Source organism: Salminus brasiliensis, chromosome 1 (genome assembly GCF_030463535.1).
Source record: "Salminus brasiliensis chromosome 1, fSalBra1.hap2, whole genome shotgun sequence".
NCBI classification, from domain to species: Eukaryota; Metazoa; Chordata; class Actinopteri; order Characiformes; family Bryconidae; genus Salminus; species Salminus brasiliensis.
Genome location: NC_132878.1, coordinates 51,119,603 through 51,138,869, shown reverse-complemented (window position 1 = coordinate 51,138,869; position 19,267 = coordinate 51,119,603). Strand labels below are relative to the sequence as shown.

General features: G+C 43.5%; 1 protein-coding gene and 5 non-coding genes across 8 annotated transcripts; all 6 read right to left on the bottom strand.

The window, feature by feature from the left end:
* Window positions 1-3,526: 3,526 nt before the first annotated feature.
* mgst3a (microsomal glutathione S-transferase 3a) lies at window positions 3,527-11,168 on the bottom strand. 3 transcript variants are annotated; one of them, XM_072681942.1, is made up of 7 exons: window positions 11,004-11,168; window positions 10,815-10,891; window positions 5,907-6,038; window positions 5,689-5,762; window positions 4,155-4,212; window positions 4,003-4,075; window positions 3,527-3,799 (listed from the first exon to the last, which is right to left on the bottom strand). In XM_072681942.1, exons 3-7 carry the CDS (start codon window positions 6,021-6,023, stop codon window positions 3,660-3,662), a joined length of 462 nt encoding a protein of 153 aa, XP_072538043.1. In that variant the 5' UTR covers window positions 6,024-6,038; window positions 10,815-10,891; window positions 11,004-11,168; the 3' UTR covers window positions 3,527-3,659. The 3 variants fall into 3 exon arrangements, with proteins under 3 accessions (XP_072538043.1, XP_072538051.1, XP_072538035.1); XM_072681950.1 differs by lacking the exons at window positions 10,815-10,891; window positions 11,004-11,168 and adding an exon at window positions 6,418-6,588; XM_072681934.1 differs by lacking the exons at window positions 10,815-10,891; window positions 11,004-11,168 and adding an exon at window positions 6,336-6,417.
* Window positions 11,169-11,415: 247 nt separating this feature from the next.
* trnad-guc (transfer RNA aspartic acid (anticodon GUC)) lies at window positions 11,416-11,487 on the bottom strand. The gene has a single exon. It is a non-coding gene; the product is annotated as a tRNA-Asp (tRNA).
* Window positions 11,488-12,107: 620 nt separating this feature from the next.
* On the bottom strand, window positions 12,108-12,179 carry trnad-guc (transfer RNA aspartic acid (anticodon GUC)). The gene has a single exon. It is a non-coding gene; the product is annotated as a tRNA-Asp (tRNA).
* A 557-nt stretch (window positions 12,180-12,736) lies between these two features.
* On the bottom strand, window positions 12,737-12,851 carry LOC140538328 (U5 spliceosomal RNA). Its single transcript, XR_011977739.1, has one exon. It is a non-coding gene; the product is annotated as a U5 spliceosomal RNA (small nuclear RNA).
* A 5,183-nt stretch (window positions 12,852-18,034) lies between these two features.
* trnad-guc (transfer RNA aspartic acid (anticodon GUC)) lies at window positions 18,035-18,106 on the bottom strand. Its single transcript has one exon. It is a non-coding gene; the product is annotated as a tRNA-Asp (tRNA).
* A 561-nt stretch (window positions 18,107-18,667) lies between these two features.
* On the bottom strand, window positions 18,668-18,782 carry LOC140538249 (U5 spliceosomal RNA). The gene has a single exon (XR_011977724.1). It is a non-coding gene; the product is annotated as a U5 spliceosomal RNA (small nuclear RNA).
* Between the last annotated feature and the right edge of the window lie 485 nt (window positions 18,783-19,267).

Below are 19,267 nucleotides of genomic sequence, written 5' to 3'. Positions count from 1 at the left end.
GGTGAGACCATGTGTGAGCTCAAGGTGCGATCATATCAGCCCATGTTGTTGCAGAGGCAAAACTACCTATCGATCGTAGGAGTGAAGGTGACTGGCGGCTGAATTACGAGCCTAATGGAGTGTGTGATGATAGATGACGCATCTAAATCTGGATGGCGAATGTCTATAAAATTGCAAGGCGTCCAGTCTGTGCAGGAGGGGAAGAGTGAGAGAAAGAAAGATGCAGAAATGACCATCAGAGGAATAGCTCAGATTCTCAGATTCTTATACTATATTTTAATGAGAAGGTGAGAGGAGAATGTGATACGAGTGAACAATAGAACAGTAGAACAATAAAAACAATCCCTGTCGGGAAAACCAGCTCTATATGAAGAACACAGGGATCTAAACCCACAGAATGATTCCTCTCTCTCTCACTGGATACACATCTATGCAAGAATGGAAAATACACAACTTAAGATTCAGTGTTATTTATTGCTTCACTACCATTCTGACAGCATTTGCATCCAATACCAGTAAAGTGTATTTGTGTGTTTAATAAAGACTACAGAGAAAATCAACAGGAAGTCACTAGAAACAACCACACTGCACATCATCATTAATATAATCTGAAATATATAAAAGTACATAGAACACAATGACTGTAAACTACCTATGATTAATATAGCAAAGTACAAGTAAACAAACTACAACACTAATGAAGATTCATGTGTGGTAAGCAGTTTCTTGTAAGACAAAATACCAGATACTGTCTTTTATTGATCCTGGCTACTGAACTCAGTTACAGTGGCGGTACTATTATGGCGCCATCTAGTGGTCCAAGTCTGCCACTCACACATTACCTATGCTGTCTTCACAGTGGAGTTCAAGCCTATAAACAGCAATGAAACACTCCAAACAGAGAGTATTAGTTGAAGCCAATCAGGTTCTGATAAAGTTAGTACATTAAAACAAGATAAAGGTAGGCCTACATAATATAACCATAAAAGATTGAGAACCACATATCAGATATTGTTTGAAGTAACAATATCTTTTGTGAACAGTCATTTAGTTCTTCCTAACTAACGCAGACATTTAATCTCATTTAAGTCCAGTAGAGGTAAAGCAGACGTCCAATATTTCCAAAACATCTTGTTGTTTGTCAAATGACTGATTATTTCTAAATAATGAATAAAATCTTAATTTCTCCGGCACAGCACTGACTGAGGATTCTGGGAAATGTAGTTTTAAAAATAAACTAAATTTTTTGCTTGCTTCTGGTTTGTTTCTTATCCTAATTAGGGACAAAGGCTGATCCCGAATAACTATTTTAATCGTCGTACTTGTAATCAGTGAAAGATTAACTGTGAGATTTTTTAAAGACGAACAGTTTTGTATGTGAAAATTAAACTACATTACCCAGAAGCTGGGCATTTAGTATGTTTCCACATGGCGACCTCCAGTGACAATGTGGACAATGTTGTTCGGACTCTGAGGGAGTCTTTAAAGTCGTTAGGGTTTGAAGTTTATCCTTTTAAGGTACCGTGATTATTTTTAAAGGACAGTTTAATGATATGATTATCTTGTCACATGATTAAAAGCTGGCGTTATTATTTTTCTCTTTAGCTGGTGATGAGTAGCACAGCGCCAAGCTAAGTCCTGCTGCTTGAGAAGCCTGTCAACAAAAGAGTGGACTGTGCATATTAATATTTAATACTTCTTAGAAAATGAAGATGGGGTTGGGGATTTCTACCAGAGACCAGGGCGGAAGCACAGATTTCAGTGAACGAGTGCAGACAGTAGAAGACTTTGCTGAAGAACTTCTTCATACAGTGGGGAGAACAAGTATTTGATACACTGCTGATTTTTCAGGTTTTCCCACTTGCAAAGCATGTAGAAGACTGTAATTTTTATCATAGGTACTCTTCAACTGTGAGTGATGGAATCTAAAACAAAAATCCAGAAAAATACATTGTATGATTTTTAAATAATTAATTTCCATTTTATTGTGGGAAATAAGTATTTGATCATCTATCAACCAGTAAGAATTTTGGCTCTCACAGACATGTTACTTCTTCTTTAAGAAGCCCTCCTGTTCTCCACTCATTACCTGTATTAACTGCACCTGTTTGAACTCGTTACCTGTATAAAAGACACCTGTCCACACACTCAATCAGTCAGACTCCAGCATCTCCACAATGCCCAAGACCAGAGAGCTTTGTAAGGACGTCAGGGATAAAATTGTAGACCTGCACAAGGCTGGGATGGGCTACAGGACAATAGGCAAGCAGCTTGGTGAGAAGGCAACAACTGTTGGTGCAATTATTAGAAAATGGAAGAAATGCAAAATAACGGATAATCTCCCTCGGTCTGGGGCGCCATGCAAGATCTCACCTCGTGGAGCATCAATGATCTTGAGGAAGGGGTGGAATGAGCCCAGAATTACACGGCAGGACCTGGTCAATGACCTGAATAGAGCTGGGACCACAGTCTCAAAGAAAACAATCAGTAACGCTCTACGCCGTCAAGGATTAAAATCCTGCAGTGCACGCAAGGTGCCCTTCCTCAAGCCAACGCATGTCAAAGCCCGTCTGAAGTTTGCAAATGACCATCTGAATGATCCAGAGGAGGAATGGGAGAAGGTCATGTGGTCTGATGAGACAAAAATAGAACTTTTTGGTTTAAACTCCACTCGTCATGTTTGGAGGAAGAAGAATGATTAGTACAACCCCAAGAACACCATCCCAACCGTGAAGCATGCTGGTGGAAACATCATTCCTTGGGGATGCTTTTCTGCAAAGGGGACAGGACGACTGCACCGTATTGTGGGAAGGATGGATGGGGCCATGTATCGTGAGATTTTGGCCAACAACCTCCTTCCCTCAGTAAGAGCACTGAAGATGGGTCGTGGCTGGGTCTTCCAGCATGATATCGACCCAAAACACACAGCCAGGGCAACTAAAGAGTGGCTCCGTAGGAAACATCTTAAGGTCCTGGAGTGGCCTAGCCAGTCTCCAGACCTGAATCCAATAGAAAATCTTTGGAGAGAGCTTAAAGTCCGTGTGGCCCAGCGACAGCCACGAAACCTGAAGGCTCTGGAGGAGATCTGTATGGAGGAGTGGGCCAAAGTCCCTGCTGCAGTGTGTGCAAACCTTGTCAAGAACTACAGGAAACGTCTCATCTCTGTAATTGCAAACAAAGGTTTCTGTACCAAATATTAAGTTTCTTTTTCTGGTGTATCAAATACTTATTTCCCACAATAAAATGGAAATTAATTATTTAAAAATCATACAATGTATTTTTCTGGATTTTTGTTTTAGATTCCATCACTCACAGTTGAAGAGTACCTATGATAAAAATTACAGTCTTCTACATGCTTTGCAAGTGGGAAAACCTGAAAAATCAGCAGTGTATCAAATACTTGTTCTCCCCACTGTATAAGAACTTGCTGTATAGAAGACATGTACATCGTCTGGATTTCCTTTAGGTGTGAAGAGGTAGACTATAGGTTGACAGGTGCTCTGATTGTGAGAAACATTTACACACGTTATTGTGTTTTGAGGAAGATTTTCTTTATTAACTAACTTGACAAAAATCAGTCACATTAAAACCAGATGTGCATTAGTATCTGCTAGCCATGGAGCCCTGCTGGATGTCTGCTGGATGTAGCTTGCCTTCATTTAGACGGTTTTAAAAATCCCTCTGGACCACTTGGGCCTACAGTTCCACTCCAGCATGGTTATGCCACTGTCCACAGTACAGATGAACAGACCCAGCAAAGCTACATTCCCAAATGCCCCACGCTTCCTCTTAGCAGGTTCTGTCCAGAAAAACACAGAAGCATTGATCATTCTAACGAATAATTATGTTGGTTGTGGTGTAACTGTATGAAACACCATGAACTATACGTTTTTAAAAGTGAGCTACTCTGACAGATTCAATACATACACAATATGACTGGTGTCTGTACATACCTATGACCTCTACATAAGACTAATGAAAAGAGGAAAACCAGCTGCTCACCTCCAGATGAGTATCCGTGTGCATACACCACCCTGCTGACAATCCAGATCAGTCCCAAAGCACTAGCCAGACGCTAACAGACACACAGAAAACCATAAAGACGACTGTCTGCTGAGGAGAATCTCATGATGTTTGTGTCTGACTGTACTCACTGGATGTTGTACGCCTCCAGCAGTCAAGAAGAACAGGAACAGAGGTAGGATTTCATTACTGCAACAAGGAATCTGTTACCCTAGTCAACTCATTGGCCATGTACATTTGCAAAATTAGGTTTAATTAGTCCATATACAAACTAACTGTACAGAGTACAAACAGTCCCGGGTAGCACAAGAATATAGTATGCACTAATACCTGACTGTACCATCAGGCCTGCAGTGGTTTATATAGTATGGAAGGTCACAATACGCTAGAGTTTGATTCTCCAATCATAACTGTGAGCTTGGGTGCTATTAATTTCATCAATACACAGGGCATCAGCCTTTTGTTTTTTTATGCTCTTTGACAACTTACATTTATGGCATTTAGCTGAGATTCTTAATCCAGAGCAACTTACAAGGTTACTCATATTACAGAGGTGGGCCAGTGCAATGTTAGGAATCTTATTGGAATCAAACCCCAGTCTCCCATGTGGTAAGCTTGCTCACTGGCAGGTAGTGGTGTTATCTGTTGTGCCACACCAACCACATCTTCTGACACTAACGCTTGCAGTGGAGATGCAGGAAAGGTTGCTAACAGTCCTATGAACACTTCTCTAAGAAAGTTTTCTTGGTCTTCCAGACCTGATCTCAACGGTCCCAGTTAACTTCCATTTCTCCATTGCATTACACACAGATCAAACAGCTACCTGAAAAAGGCTTGGCTCTCTCATTCTAGCCTTCTCCTAAGGAGCATTTATGGAGTTTGTAGAGGGTATGCATTGGCATTTGGCAGCACGGCTGCGTTTATTAAGGAAAACAGCCAAACTGTTCCCATACACATCGATATGTAGCTAGGAATTTCCAGCCAACTGAGGCCCAAATCACACACGTTTAGAGGATAAAGCCTCATAGCTGAGAGCACAAAGATGTTTTGATTGTTTTCAGGCACATTTAGTAGACTGGCTCATCCAGGTTTGCTTGCTCTGCCTTTTAACTGAAGCATGTCTGTAAACTGGGAACTATGGTGGGCTTGGTTTTCCCCACCTGTTTCCAAAGCGTGACATCACCAATCAGCGAGCTTCCACTCGTTTCGGTGCCTGGATTCCAGTTGTTTCTACAGATTGCTGCAATCCATTCATTTCTCTTTTCTCAAACTTTTGGCAAGCATCACCTGGCTTTTTCTAATGAGGCCCTAACAACCCAAATAAGGTCTGGGTAAATGTGTTTGAGAGCTCAAATCTCTTTAGGTTCCCAAACGTTCCCTTTTTTTTCCACTGTACGATTCCACAACAATAACAGCCCAACCTTGCTGAATACTGTATAATATACTATGTTTAATATAATGTATAACGGTTTGTTATATGATTACTCTGGATTAGGCTGTCTGCCGAATGCCATAACTGTAAACAATGCCCACCTAGAATTATTTGTGTAGGATCTCTCGAATGTGCCACACAAGAGGAACCTTGAACCTACTGCCTACTGCTGAAGAAAGTACTGCATTCTGCACATTGCCGCTCTGTTATTGACTGTGTGAGAGAGCACATACGTGTTCTGGTGAGATCTCTGGATACAGTTGAAGACATGGCCGGTCTCTGGGTCATCACTGTACATTCTGGGGTACTAGGCAAGAAAGAAAGAAAAGACAACAATCATTTTGTGCATTTCCCTCATGGAAATATACTGTAAGTCACTACTGCCTTTTACTATAGTGGAAAAGATACATCAGCATGTGTTCCTGTGGGTAATGCTGTATGGTCCACTCACCTGTACATTGTATTTGACCCGTGCCTTGATCACAGAATGAGACAGATGGGCCATGAGGAGGAAACTAGCTGCTCCTGTCAGCACCACATAGCCGTACTCCTTAGAGAACACCGCCATGCTCAACACTGTCAGCTGAAGCAGGACAGAGGAAAGGACGTTGTGTGGCAGATAGCTAGCAATAACAGTGACTGACAGACTGACAGACAGACAGAGCAAAGTTCCTACAGGAGAAACGGGTGTTTAAGGTGCGGGTATTCACTTCTCGAAGTGAAAGTGCGAAGGCTAGGGCATGAGCAAGGTTACTGTTACTTTCATTTCGAAAAACACTTGTTTTCGAGGTGGTTCTCCGCGGAGAGCAGCCCGTACGAAGTCGCTCTCCATGAATGCTAGCTAACACGAGCCCTTCATAAAAGCCGGGGGTTTACGTACCTAGGCTGCTAGGTCGCTTGCGTTCGAGTGGAAACCCGCTGTGTGTGTGTGTGTGTGTGTGTGTGTGTGTTTCCGTGCTCACTTCGTTCAGTGCTGGTTTAGTCAGACAGGGGCGGGACCTACACCGTTGAAGCTGGGTCAGTCAAAGTAGATAAGCAAAGGTAGCCTGCTAGGACGCCATACAAACAACATGTCCAAAAGTATGCAGACGCCATTCCACTAAGCCGTTCTCCTGAAATCAAGCCATCCCCCTCTGCTGTAACAGTGACTAGCTAGCGTCTATTCTTCTGAGAAGGCGTTACACCACGCTGGAACACGGCGGTGAGGATCTGATTGCGTTTAGCCACAGTGAGGAGGGGGTGCTGGTGGTGAACTCATCACTCGGCTCATCCCAATAGTGCAGAAAACGCAGTTCCTGACTGAACTCAACTGTTTGTATCGGCAGGTTTAGTAGATGTGGTGTTAAGAGCAGGGAAATCTGCAAGCTGTCATGCCCACATTCGACTCCGGCCCACGTTGTCCACCCATAACATCCAGACGGAAGTGCCACTGCTTGGAGTGACCCATTCCATTCTTGCAATTATTAAATGAATGAATGAATGAATGATTTACAAACAACAGCATGTAAAAGCATCTGTAGCGAGATGCATGGAAGCACCTCAGATTCAGCAGAGCTAGAGTGAACAACCAGTGGTAGAACACCACAACATATAACTATACCTAGTTCTGACACTGTCTAGACCGGTTACCTTTGTCTACGATGGTTGTTGATCAGAAGCCCTTTGAGTTGATGGTGTCTTTTGGCCAAACAACAAGAGCTGTTTCAGCTCTCCCTGCTTTACTTTGTTGTATGCTAAATAATCCAGATGGTTTCTCCATTTTGGAGGGAGACCATGGTATGGACCTATTATTATGAGTATGATGCCATTGAGTTCTGCAGGGTAAGCCAGTCACATTTGGGTCCATGCTGTAATTCTTCCACTGCACTGTATTTTTCTTCTCCTACCCCATACTTCACTAGTCTATGTAACAATATTAATACCGGTACCTGTACTGGTTAAAAACTTCAACCATATAAGAAAAAGTAAAGGTTTAGGGTCATCCACTGACCACTGTTGCTGCATATTACCAAAGAGCACATACAGTTATGCTCAGGGCATCTGAACGAGTTCCTGTTTGAAATGTGTGACTCAGTCAGTTGTGTGTTGATATATACACCTTTGTGTATGTATATACAGCCAGATCCATAAGTATGTGCACAGTGCTACATTAGTTGTAAACTTGCATCTGTACACCGCCTCAATGAATTAGAAAGGAAGCAATTAAGATGTGACTGAAGTGTAGACTTAATTTAAGTTTCTTTTATTTTTATAAACAAAATATTGCATTCAATATTTAGATCTAACAGTTACTGTGTCATTTGTGTCCAAGTAGGTTCTATTTCATTAGCATGAACAGGCTTCAAAGACACAGAAAGCATTCAAGCTGACCCTGTGCGCCCTTACGAATAACAACTACAGCGATCTCTACATCATTCCTATGAGGACATGACCTGAATACATTATACACAAGCAAATACAGATGACTACATTAGTGTTATATAGACATTATATTAACATTATTTAGATCGCGTACTATCGTGTGTTACAGTATTACTTAATGTTGCAACTGTGTTTAGCTAATCCATGCTTTTGTAGGTTCAACCATGAACATGCACTGATAACTATCACTCACATTTCAAACACTGAAGGTAGAGGTGCTCGCTCGCTGGAGCGAGCACCTCTACCAAAGGTTAAATAGCGCACTGGGCAAACAAACTGTGCCCATTCATAATGTGACTTTTCACCCGTATTTCATTCGACATAAAACACGAATCAGGGTGTGTCCTGGTAAAGGGTGTGTGAGCATGTAATGGCCTGATTTTAGTTGGTACAACCCGAAAAGCTGTGCTTGGTCCAGATTCTGCACAAACACACCCATACAGTCTACATTTGTGTAGCTTTAGCTGGTCGAATAATTAACAAAGACATTTCATATTAAAACATTAGTCAATGATGATACCTTATTTAACGGGATTTCAGTTTGCACTCAACACATGTACAGGTTAACTCCAGTGAACTAGCTCCATGTTTAAATTTAAAAACACATGAATGTCCACTAGATGGTAGTATCCTCTATAAAACAAAGTTGCTTACTTTTTCTACAAAAAGAAACTTCCAATCTTCTCAGCCCCACTAAAATAACAAATCAAGCAAGCCATTAAAGGTTTCTGTTGGATCAGTAATGGTGTCTAATGATCAGTGCTGGTATTTTCTACTTTCGTTATGAGATAATATCACTAATAAAGAATCCTACTGGGTTAACGTGATCTGAGGCTGATCCAGTGGGATATAAAAGTGTCCTACAAGAAAACAGGGTTCTCTAAATGCTGCCTTTAAGCAAATTCCCATTAGAAAGCAACATTTTCATAAAGGTTTTTTTTAGAAAGCTTTTCCACAGATTCCTTTTTAAAACCGTACTATTTGGATGTATTTGGATGTCTGTCAATAGGTTCTTCATGAATAATAATAATAAGAATCTGAGAATCTGAGCTATTCCTCTGAGATGCATTTCTGCATCTTTCTTTCTCTCACTCTTCCCCTCCTGCACAGACTGGACGCCTTGCAATTTTATAGACATTCGCCATCCAGATTTAGATGCGTCATCTATCATCACACACTCCATTAGGCTCGTAATTCAGCCGCCAGTCACCTTCACTCCTACGATCGATAGGTAGTTTTGCCTCTGCAACAACATGGGCTGATATGATCGCACCTTGAGCTCACACATGGTCTCACCTTGGCAAAGGCATGTTACAGTGCAAGAGCAGAGAACAGCACTAGACCTAGAGCACTAGAGTCTCCCGGATTCAGATTCAAGCCCCTCCTTTCTGTACATGTTACCTATGGCTAGCAGAAGTTTCAAAGGTGGTAGACTGGGCACTGTACGAGTTCATGGTGAGTAGATGGAGGAGAGTGCAGTGCAGGTGCTGCTTTTAGCAGCTGGAGTTTCGTGTGAAATGTCACATCTTCATGCTCGTTCCTGGTCCACACCCTCTAATAAACTCACTCAGCGATTCACGCTTACACGCTGCCAGCCTCACACATCTGCTCTTGTACCCAGTGGACTGCGCTTCTGGCTTTGGATTACAGGAGCACAGATGATACTGAGGATACAAGGAGGAAAAGGAGCCTTATATCAGTTGACAAGGGTCAGTTACCACTGGTTGATGATCCCACGGTGAGCCCTAGAGCTGCACTGAGATGAGTGGATCATTTCTCTCTCCTTGCCAAGGTGAGACAGCAGTGGCAGCTCACTTCTTCTAAGAGGATGAGATGTTTTCCAGTCCAGACTGGCCAGTTCTGATCATTCCCTTCTAGATTTCTCTCTATCTGAACGATTATCTCACAGCTCATGGTAATCTATACTTAGTGGAATGAAAGGCCTAGACCGGTCCCTCCCTCTGGCTACACTACCCTGCAGCAGATCAGTAAGGTGAGAGGCTGGCGTGATGCTGGACAATGATCTGGCAAGACCGCTGGTGTTAGAGGGCAAGGAAGAGGGTCAGGGATTACCAACACTGCAGCACATCCAACAGTATCTTTTTACATACATTTATTAATGTTTTCCAGACAAAAAAATAATTTCCAGAAATGCTTCTTACTATTTTAGTTCCTATGTACTGGGAAGTGTTTTTCATTTCCCTAAAATAATCTGCAATAGAAAAGCCATACACTGCAGTTCATGGTCTTAGATATGGTGTGTGTGTGTGTGTGTGTGTAACATGCACAAAACAAAATTAAACATGAACTGCATGTTCAAACTTTCTCAAAATGACAGTCCGTATGTTGTGTAATCGTCTCAGCAATGGCCCATCCCAAAACCAGTAGAGACTAGACAGCAGACGCTGACACCAAACACCTTTACTGATACTGCAGGACCAGAGGAGCAGTGCTGAGATTGAGGTACACACACACACTTGTATATGTGAAGACACGTGTAAACTAGGTATGCATGCATGTAACTTGGGACTGTAGACATTTAAATCGTGAAGGGTGATCCTCTGAATTGTTAAATACGCTCTGTGACATGACCTCATTATGCAAGAGTGGTGGGCAGAGAAAAGGTGGGAAATGGGGACAGAAGAAAGAGAATTCAGAGACAGTGAGGTGAAAGAAGACAAGTTACAGAAAGTGCAGATATCAGAGGTCTTCCACTGAGAAACAGGTATGCCAACGGATTCTGATATTCTAGCTTTAGCACTCATGAATCAAAAGAGGTAAAAAAAAAAGGTAAAGGTAAAGGTGCACGTATTATGAGAATACACAGTATTTCAAGACACCTTTACTCCAACAACTGTTTTGCAGATACAGGGATATATATCTTGCCCTGTATGTTTCAGTGATTTTCATCATTAGACTTGTGGTATCCACACATTACCTTGTGGTCTTACATGCTTGTGCTTGTCCTGCCTCTGCTGCTCTCTGTGCAGTCTTCTCTCTTGGCAACTCAGAGCCCTGTGCAGAAACATGAAGTCATGAGATCTCAAAGCACAGAAACTTCACAAGAAGCTTCCACAATCAGAGCAGTTCACTTCACCACAGTGACTCCTGAAAACAGTCCATTAACCTAAAGCCTTCCCTGGTGCAGCAGTTCTTCTCCTGGCCAGCAGGGGTCAGTGTGCTGGCTGAATCCCGGTTCTTCAACCACTGCGTTCAGTGCTGTGTGCAGTTGAGAGCTTGATGGCCACTAGGAGCCTGGAGAGGTTTGTGGCCAGGCTGAATGTGATTTCTCTGATAAACGAGTGAGAAATCGCTGTGTGCCCCAGAGGCACATCGTGCACAGTGCTGAAACGACACAGCTCAGATGTGTTTGTGCTCCAGTGACAGAAAGCCTGCATGAGCTGCCCTGAGTCCGAGTCACAGAGTCAGTATAAAGACTGGGTTATGTTTACTTTGAGATGGAAGACTAAAAGCAGTCTTAGTCAAACTAAAAGCACGGACAAGAAAATGATCCGATTCCCTGCAAAAAAATTGTGATCCTCCCCGTCGGGGAATCGAACCCCGGTCTTCCGCGTGACAGGCGGAGATACTGTCCACTATACTAACGAGGAGCTGCTGAGAGCTGAGGCAGGTTTAGCGTATCTGTACTGTACGACTCCAGTATGACCAGCATGACCAAACTGACCAGTCCATAAATACAGCAGCTTCTCGTTCAGTTAGTCAATCATCACATAATCACATTTTACACTCCAACAAAATCACCAGACTTACTGTGATACTCTCTGAGATGCTAATGCTAAAGCTAGCAGTACAGTGTGTTCCACAGCAAAAGAATCAGAGGTGTGAACTGTAGCTCAGTCCAACAGGGGCTCCTTATAATAAGATCCTGAACAGGCCCAGGACAAACAAAACTCTGCCTCCTGAGAAAACACCCGTGGCAGTTTCAGGTGACCAGCACCCCTTGAAGCAATTGCTTTTACCCTATTCTGCTGACTTTAACACAGCCTTTGAGAGTGATTTACCATAATAGACCATGAGCAAATACACTTATGCAGAATAGTTCAATAATCTTCACTCAGTTTTACTTTGGTCCATTCTTTACACAGACCCGAGTTATAGCCCATAAAACACAGCGTACACACCTATCTGTTAAACAGCGACTTATACAACCTTAACCTTAACTTACACTAAATATTGTCACAGCTCAATATGTAAAGTTAAAAACTCTTATCTCCCCGTCGGGGAATCGAACCCCGGTCTTCCGCGTGACAGGCGGAGATACTGTCCACTATACTAACGAGGAGGACGACCCTTAACCCTTCTCCACCCCGTCTACTCACCTTCCACCACAACACGCACGTGCAAACGACAGAGACAGATCTCCGTGCACCAGCACTCTCGACAGATCCCCACAACTTCACACCGATCATCAGTCTGATAGAGAGAGAGATCAGACCCCTGATCTGATCCTAAACCTGATCCACACACATATCTAATGTTGTGAAATCCTCTCAGTAGCTGATCACACACACACACACGTATCTACTCTCTCAGCACTGCAGCTCTCCTTTCACACACAAGTAAGTCTCCCTCATTTCAGCAGCAGCAGCAGCAGCATCAGGGCATCAACACTGACTCTCCCAGTGCTCCTTATAGGTGGATCTGAGCTGTAATACCCGGATGAAGGAGATTCCTCCAGCATGGCTCACACTGCCTGTGATCTCGCTACTGCTCACCGACTAAACACAGCAGCACTGCCTACAGCACTGACCACGACCTTCAGAGAAACCGCAGAAGCTCCCAGCTCCTCCTGTTCTCCCCGTCTGATGATCCCACTCTTATTTTAGTACCAGTTCAGGAACCCCGCCTTTCAGCAGGGCATCAAAAAATTAGTTGATACTCATAATGTTCCTCCCCACGGAAATCTTTAGTAAAAGGCGAAAGATTTATACGATCTGAAGAGAAACAAGAGTGTACTGAAGACCACCTCGCTCAATCACCACCCCACCAACACACACACACACCTCCACTGCATGGTGACCAGACCACCAGGACCACCATAAACCGAGTCTGTGAGTCAAAATACAATAAAATCAGTAGGATCTACTGCTGAGTGTCTGAACACTCACTGTCTCTCCAAACTACGATAAACTACCGAAAACATGTGAGTTTGAGGTCTGCGGTGCATTCTGGGTAACCGAGCTCCGTCCTGCCATTGGTTGATTCAGTTTTTCCGTGTCTGTGGAGGATCTTGTCCCTCCAGAAATGTCTAAAAGAGTTTAAAGGACAGGTTTGTGTAAAGATTCGCTTCAATAGTGAAAAACTGTGTAAAGGAGGAGCGACGCGTCCGGATCTGTCCGGATCTGATTTTCCTGATAGGCTCAACACGTGGATCCAGGTTCATCCGCTGCTCCAGTGAATGTAAGGTCATGGACTTCTAGTCAGGCAGAAATCGAGGCGCACATGAAGTTTCATTCAACTACTGTCTTTGTTTACAGCAGGAGAATAAAGCCTCTACAGTGAGAGCAAACACAGGACAGCATGATTCAGCCGATCCAGCTGGTTTATAACTTTAATAGAGCTAATTTCCTCTGTTTCTCTCACATTAGACCTGATACACACCTGATGTTCACCACCATCTACCCTGAACACAGCGGTAACACCACCAGCACGGATCACATACCCGCCATCTTCTTAATGCTAATATAAAAAAATCATATTCCATATGTCCATAAATATCTAGACACTCTTTCTAATGAGTGAATTCTGTTACTTTAGGAAGTCATTTAAAAAACATGGGTTTGAGGTGTTGAGCCTTGTCTGAACTGTGCTCTCAGGAGTGATGGAGCTCCATCCACTACATTTGGGATGAGTCGGAGTGGAGGAGTGTTATCTAAAACTAATCCTCCAACATCAGTACCTGACCTCACCAATACCAGTGTGGTCAAACACAATCAAATCCTCACAGCAACTTTCCAGAATGGAGTGTAAAGCATTTCCAGTAGAGAAGACTTTAATCTTACTTTAGTTTTAATTATATTTCATTATTATTTAATTTAATTCTACATTACCACGTTATAAAAATACACCGATATTTGACACTGGGGTCTCTCTGGACAAACAGAGTGATAAGAACCCCCAGCATGCAGAGGACTTTCCGAGTGAGGCGGATGCTGTTTATATGTCATGGAGGAAGAGGAAAGAGGTATTGACGATCTTTTCAGCTGCTCTCACAATGCGCTGGAGGGTCTTATGGCAAGACTCAGTGCAGGTGCCGTACCACACAGTGATGCAGCTGGTCAGGATGCTCTTGATGGCACCTCTGTAGAAAGTGCACATGATGGGGGTTGGGGCTCTGGCTCTTCTCAGCTTGTGGAGGAAGTAGAGGCGCTGGTGAGCTTTCCTGACCAGTGATGCTGAGCTGTTCCTCCAGGACAGGTCCTCTGAGACGTGCACTTCCAGGAACTTGGTGCTGCTCACTCTGTCCACCGCAGTACTGTTGATGGACAGAGGAGCATGCTGGGAGTGCATTTTCCTGAAGTCCACAACAACCTCCTTTGTTTTCTCCACGTTCAGAGAGAGACTGTGTCCACACCACAGGAGCAGCTGGTTCATCTCGTCTCTGTAGTTTGTCTCATCAATGTTACTGATGACACCTACTACAGTTGTGTCGTCCACAAACTCAGTGAAGGTGTTGGAACTGTGCGACGGGGTGCAGTCGTGAGTCAGAAGAGTGAATAGAAGGGGGCTCAGCACATATCCTTGGGGGGCCTCAGTGTGATGGTGCTGATGTGTTACTGCCGACCCGTACTCACTGTGGTCTCCTGGTCAGGAAGTCTAACAGCCAGTTACACAATGAGGTGTTCAGCCCCAGCCTGTCCAGTTTGAGAACGAGCTGTTGGGGGATGATTGTGTTGAATGCAGAGCTGAAATCAATAAATAGCACCTGAATCAATAAATAGCACCTGAATCAATACATAGCATTGACCTGCTGAGATCATTATTACAGCAGTCAAAGTATAATCATGTCAGTCAGTATTATTTTAAGACATTCAGTACTACAAAAAACATTTACAGTTAAACCAGAAGTTTATATACACTTTATTAAAAGACACATAAGCATTTGTTTCTCACTGTCTGACATGAAATCAGAATAAACGTCTCCTGTTTTAGGTCAGTTAGGATTACCAAAATTATCTCTGTTGTCTAAATGCCAAAATAATGAGAGAGGGAAATTTATTACTTTCGCCAAAGTCAAAAGTTTAAATACATTTCATTAGAATTTGGTATCATTGTCCTTAAACTGTATGACTTGGGTCAAAGGTTTTGGATATCCTTCCATAAGCTTCTCACAATAGTTGGCAGGAATTTTGGCCCATTCCTCCAGACAGAACTGGTGTAACTGAGCCATGTTTGTAGGCTGCCCAAGCTTTAACTTCCTGGCTGATGTCTTGAGATGTTGCTTCAGTATTTTCACATAATGCGCTTTCCTCATGATGTCATCTATTTTGTGAAGTGCACAACAACCCCACACCATGATGCTGCCACCCCCTTGTTTCACAGTTGGGATGGTGTTTCGTCAGACCACAGGACATGTCTCAAAAATGAAGGTTTTTGTCCCTGTGTGCCTTTTGCAAACATTCATCTGGCTTTTTTAGGTTTCTTCTGGAGAAACGGCTTCTTCCTGGCAGAGTGGCCTTTCAGCCCATGTGGATACTGTACTCGCTTCACTGTGGATAATGACACAGAACCTGTCTTCTTCCTGAGCAGTATGATGGCTGGGCATTGCCATCTTGTTTGTACTTGCGTATAATTGTTTGTACAGATGAACGTGGCAACTTCAGGCACCTGGAAATTGCACCCAAGGATGAGCCAGACTTGTGCAAGTCCACAATTCTCTTCCTGATATCTTGTCTGATTTCCTTCCACTTTCCCATGATGTTACACAAAGCAGCAGTGTGTTTCAGGAGTGCCTTAAAATACATCCACAGGTGTGTCTCTAATTAACTCAGATGTTGCCAATAAATCAGAAGCTTCTAGAGACATGACGTCATCATATGGGCGGTCCCAAACTGTGTAAAGGCACAGTAATCTTAGTGTATTTAAACTTTTGACTTTGAAGAAAGTAATAAAAATGGGGAAAAGTTTATTCTGGTTTCATGTCAGACAGTGAGGAAAGAAAGCTTGTGTGTCTTTTAATAAAGTGAGTGTAAACTTCTGGTTTCTGCAGCAGCTCCCTGTTCATACAGTCCCTGTCCAACAACAGTCCAGTTTCTGTTCCTCCCATTTTAACAGCTTTAACTAAAACACACACACATTTTATCACTCTCACACACACACACACATATAGTTTCATAGCTCTACATGTAAAAATTAAAAACTCTTATCTCCCCGTCAGGGAATCTAACCCCGGTCTTCCGCGTGACAGGCGGAGATACTGTCCACTACACTAACGAGGAAGGCTGTACTGACCTCGTCTCCACCCCCTCAACTCACCTTCTACCACAACACCCACTCCCTCTCGATATTGATCTGACACTTTATTGATCTGCATTGATCTACATGTTATTTCTCTACAGCAGCAGGTTGTTAGAATTATCATTCACCTGTGTTTAATTACTGACTAAATTTTACAGGTTTTTTTTGTATTTCTGTAACATTTACTTTAAAATATGAATAAAAAACTAAATCATTTTCACTCTTTCTAATGAGTGAATTCTGTTACTTTAGGAAGTCATTTAAAAAACATGGGTTTGAGGTGTTGAGCCTTGTCTGAACTGTGCTCTCAGGAGTGATGGAGCTCCATCCACTACATTTGGGATGAGTCGGAGTGGAGGAGTGTTATCTAAAACTAATCCTCCAACATCAGTACCTGACCTCAAGAATACCAGTGTGGTCAAACACAATCAAATCCTCACAGCAACTTTCCAGAATCGAGTGTAAAGTCAAGTCAGATTTATTTGTATAGCGCTGTTGTTGTGACAAAGCAGCTTTACACAATCAGTAATTAGCAAAAGAAAAAAAAGGAAAAATCAACAACATAAAAAAATCTAAGACTACCAGCGAGCAGCCAACGGCGACAGTGGCAAGGAAAGTCTCCCTGCTGGTCGGGCTGGGTGACCATTTACTCGGAGGAGGAATGTATTTATAGAGAGCAGAGAATACTGAGCAGTATCAAAGTGCGTCTGACGACTCCGGCAGGTATGACTATAACAGCCTAATTGAAAGGAGAGAGCCAGAAGGTAACACAGACACGGGAGCACCCTGAAATGCTAGCGTGCACCTGCTCCACCGTCCACAAACCTGAGTGATGGCGTGCAAGGAGCGAGATGACAGCGCCAGCATCTTAGCATTCTACAATTCCCTTTGTCCGTAAACCCCTGTACCTACAACCTTTATCTAAAGGAAACATTACTTACCAAAAGCTAAACTAAACAGATGAGTTTTTAGCCTAGATTCACAGATTGAGACTGTGTACCATGTTAAGCCCTTTAGTATAAAAATACACCAATACTTGACACTGGGGTCTCTCTGGACAAACAGAGTGATAAGAACCCCCAGCATGCAGAGGACTTTACGAGTGAGGTGGGTGCTGTGTATGTCATGGAGGGAGGGGAAAGAGGTACTAAACATCTTTTCAGCTGCTGAAGTGTTGAAGGGTCTTGCGGCAGGACGTGCTGCAGGCGCTGTGCCACACAGTGATGCAGCTGGTCAGGATGCTCTGGATGGCGCCTCTGTAGAAAGTGCCCATGATGGGGGATGGGGCCTTTTCCTGAAGTAAAAGCTCAACATGCTATGTGTGGCATGGACACTGCCTATTCCTCAGCAAACACCATCAGAACAGTGAAACATGGGGGTGGGAGCATTATGACAATGCAAAGGAAAAAGTTGCTTCAACCAACTTTTTGTTGAGTTGCAACCTCGAGTCATTATACAAAAAGATGTAGCACTCTATACCGTAGACAAGCTTCTTTATTTCATTCCAAATATGGCATTTCAGCCCTGCTCCAGAGCCTTCATCAGAACATCAGATCAAATGACTTCAGTACTCCAAAAGCCATTTACCTGAAGCAGCTCCCTGTTGGAACAGTTCCTCTCATGGTCAGCAGGGGTCAGTCAGCTCAGCAGTTATCCCCCTCCACAAAAAAGCCTCTGTGTCTCCCCGTCGGGGAATCGAACCCCGGTCTTCCGCGTGACAGGCGGAGATACTGTCCACTATACTAACGAGGAGGACGACCCTTAACCCTTCTCCACCCCGTCTACTCACCTTCCACCACAACACGCACGTGCAAACGACAGAGACAGATCTCCGTGCACCAGCACTCTCGACAGATCCCCACAACTTCACACCGATCATCAGTCTGATAGAGAGAGATCAGACCCCTGATCTGATCCTAAACCTGATCCACACACATATCTAATGTTGTGAAATCCTCTCAGTAGCTGATCACACACACACACACACACACGTATCTACTCTCTCAGCACTGCAGCTCTCCTTTCACACACAAGTAAGTCTCCCTCATTTCAGCAGCAGCAGCAGCAGCATCAGGGCATCAACACTGACTCTCCCAGTGCTCCTTATAGGTGGATCTGAGCTGTAATACCCGGATGAAGGAGATTCCTCCAGCATGGCTCACACTGCCTGTGATCTCGCTACTGCTCACCGACTAAACACAGCAGCACTGCCTACAGCACTGACCACGACCTTCAGAGAAACCGCAGAAGCTCCCAGCTCCTCCTGTTCTCCCCGTCTGATGATCCCACTCTTATTTTAGTACCAGTTCAGGATCCCCGCCTTTCAGCAGGGCATCAAAAAATTAGTTGATACTCATAATGTTCCTCCCCACGGAAATCTTTAGTAAAAGGCGAAAGATTTATACGATCTGAAGAGAAACAAGAGTGTACTGAAGACCACCTCGCTCAATCACCACCCCACCAACACACACACACACCTCCACTGCATGGTGACCAGACCACCAGGACCACCAGCACCAGAGTACCTCAATAAAAACTACACATCAGGTCGAAATGCAGCTCTGTGCTCCTCTGTTCTCTCATTTGATCACTAAACTACGATAAACTACTTCGTTAAATAGGAAAGTGGAGGAGTTGGAGACCTGCAGTGCATCATGGGTAACACAGCTCCGTCCTTCCATTGGCTGATTCTGACCCTTACACCTTCTCCAGCCCGGCTTCTCACCTCCTACCACAACACGCACGTGCAAAAGCCAGATCCGCACAACTTCACACCGATCATCAGTCTGATAGAGAGAGAGATCAGACCCCTGATCTGATCCTAAACCTGATCCACACACATATCTAATGTTGTGAAATCCTCTCAGTAGCTGATCACACACACACGGTTTCATAGCTCTACATGTAAAGCTT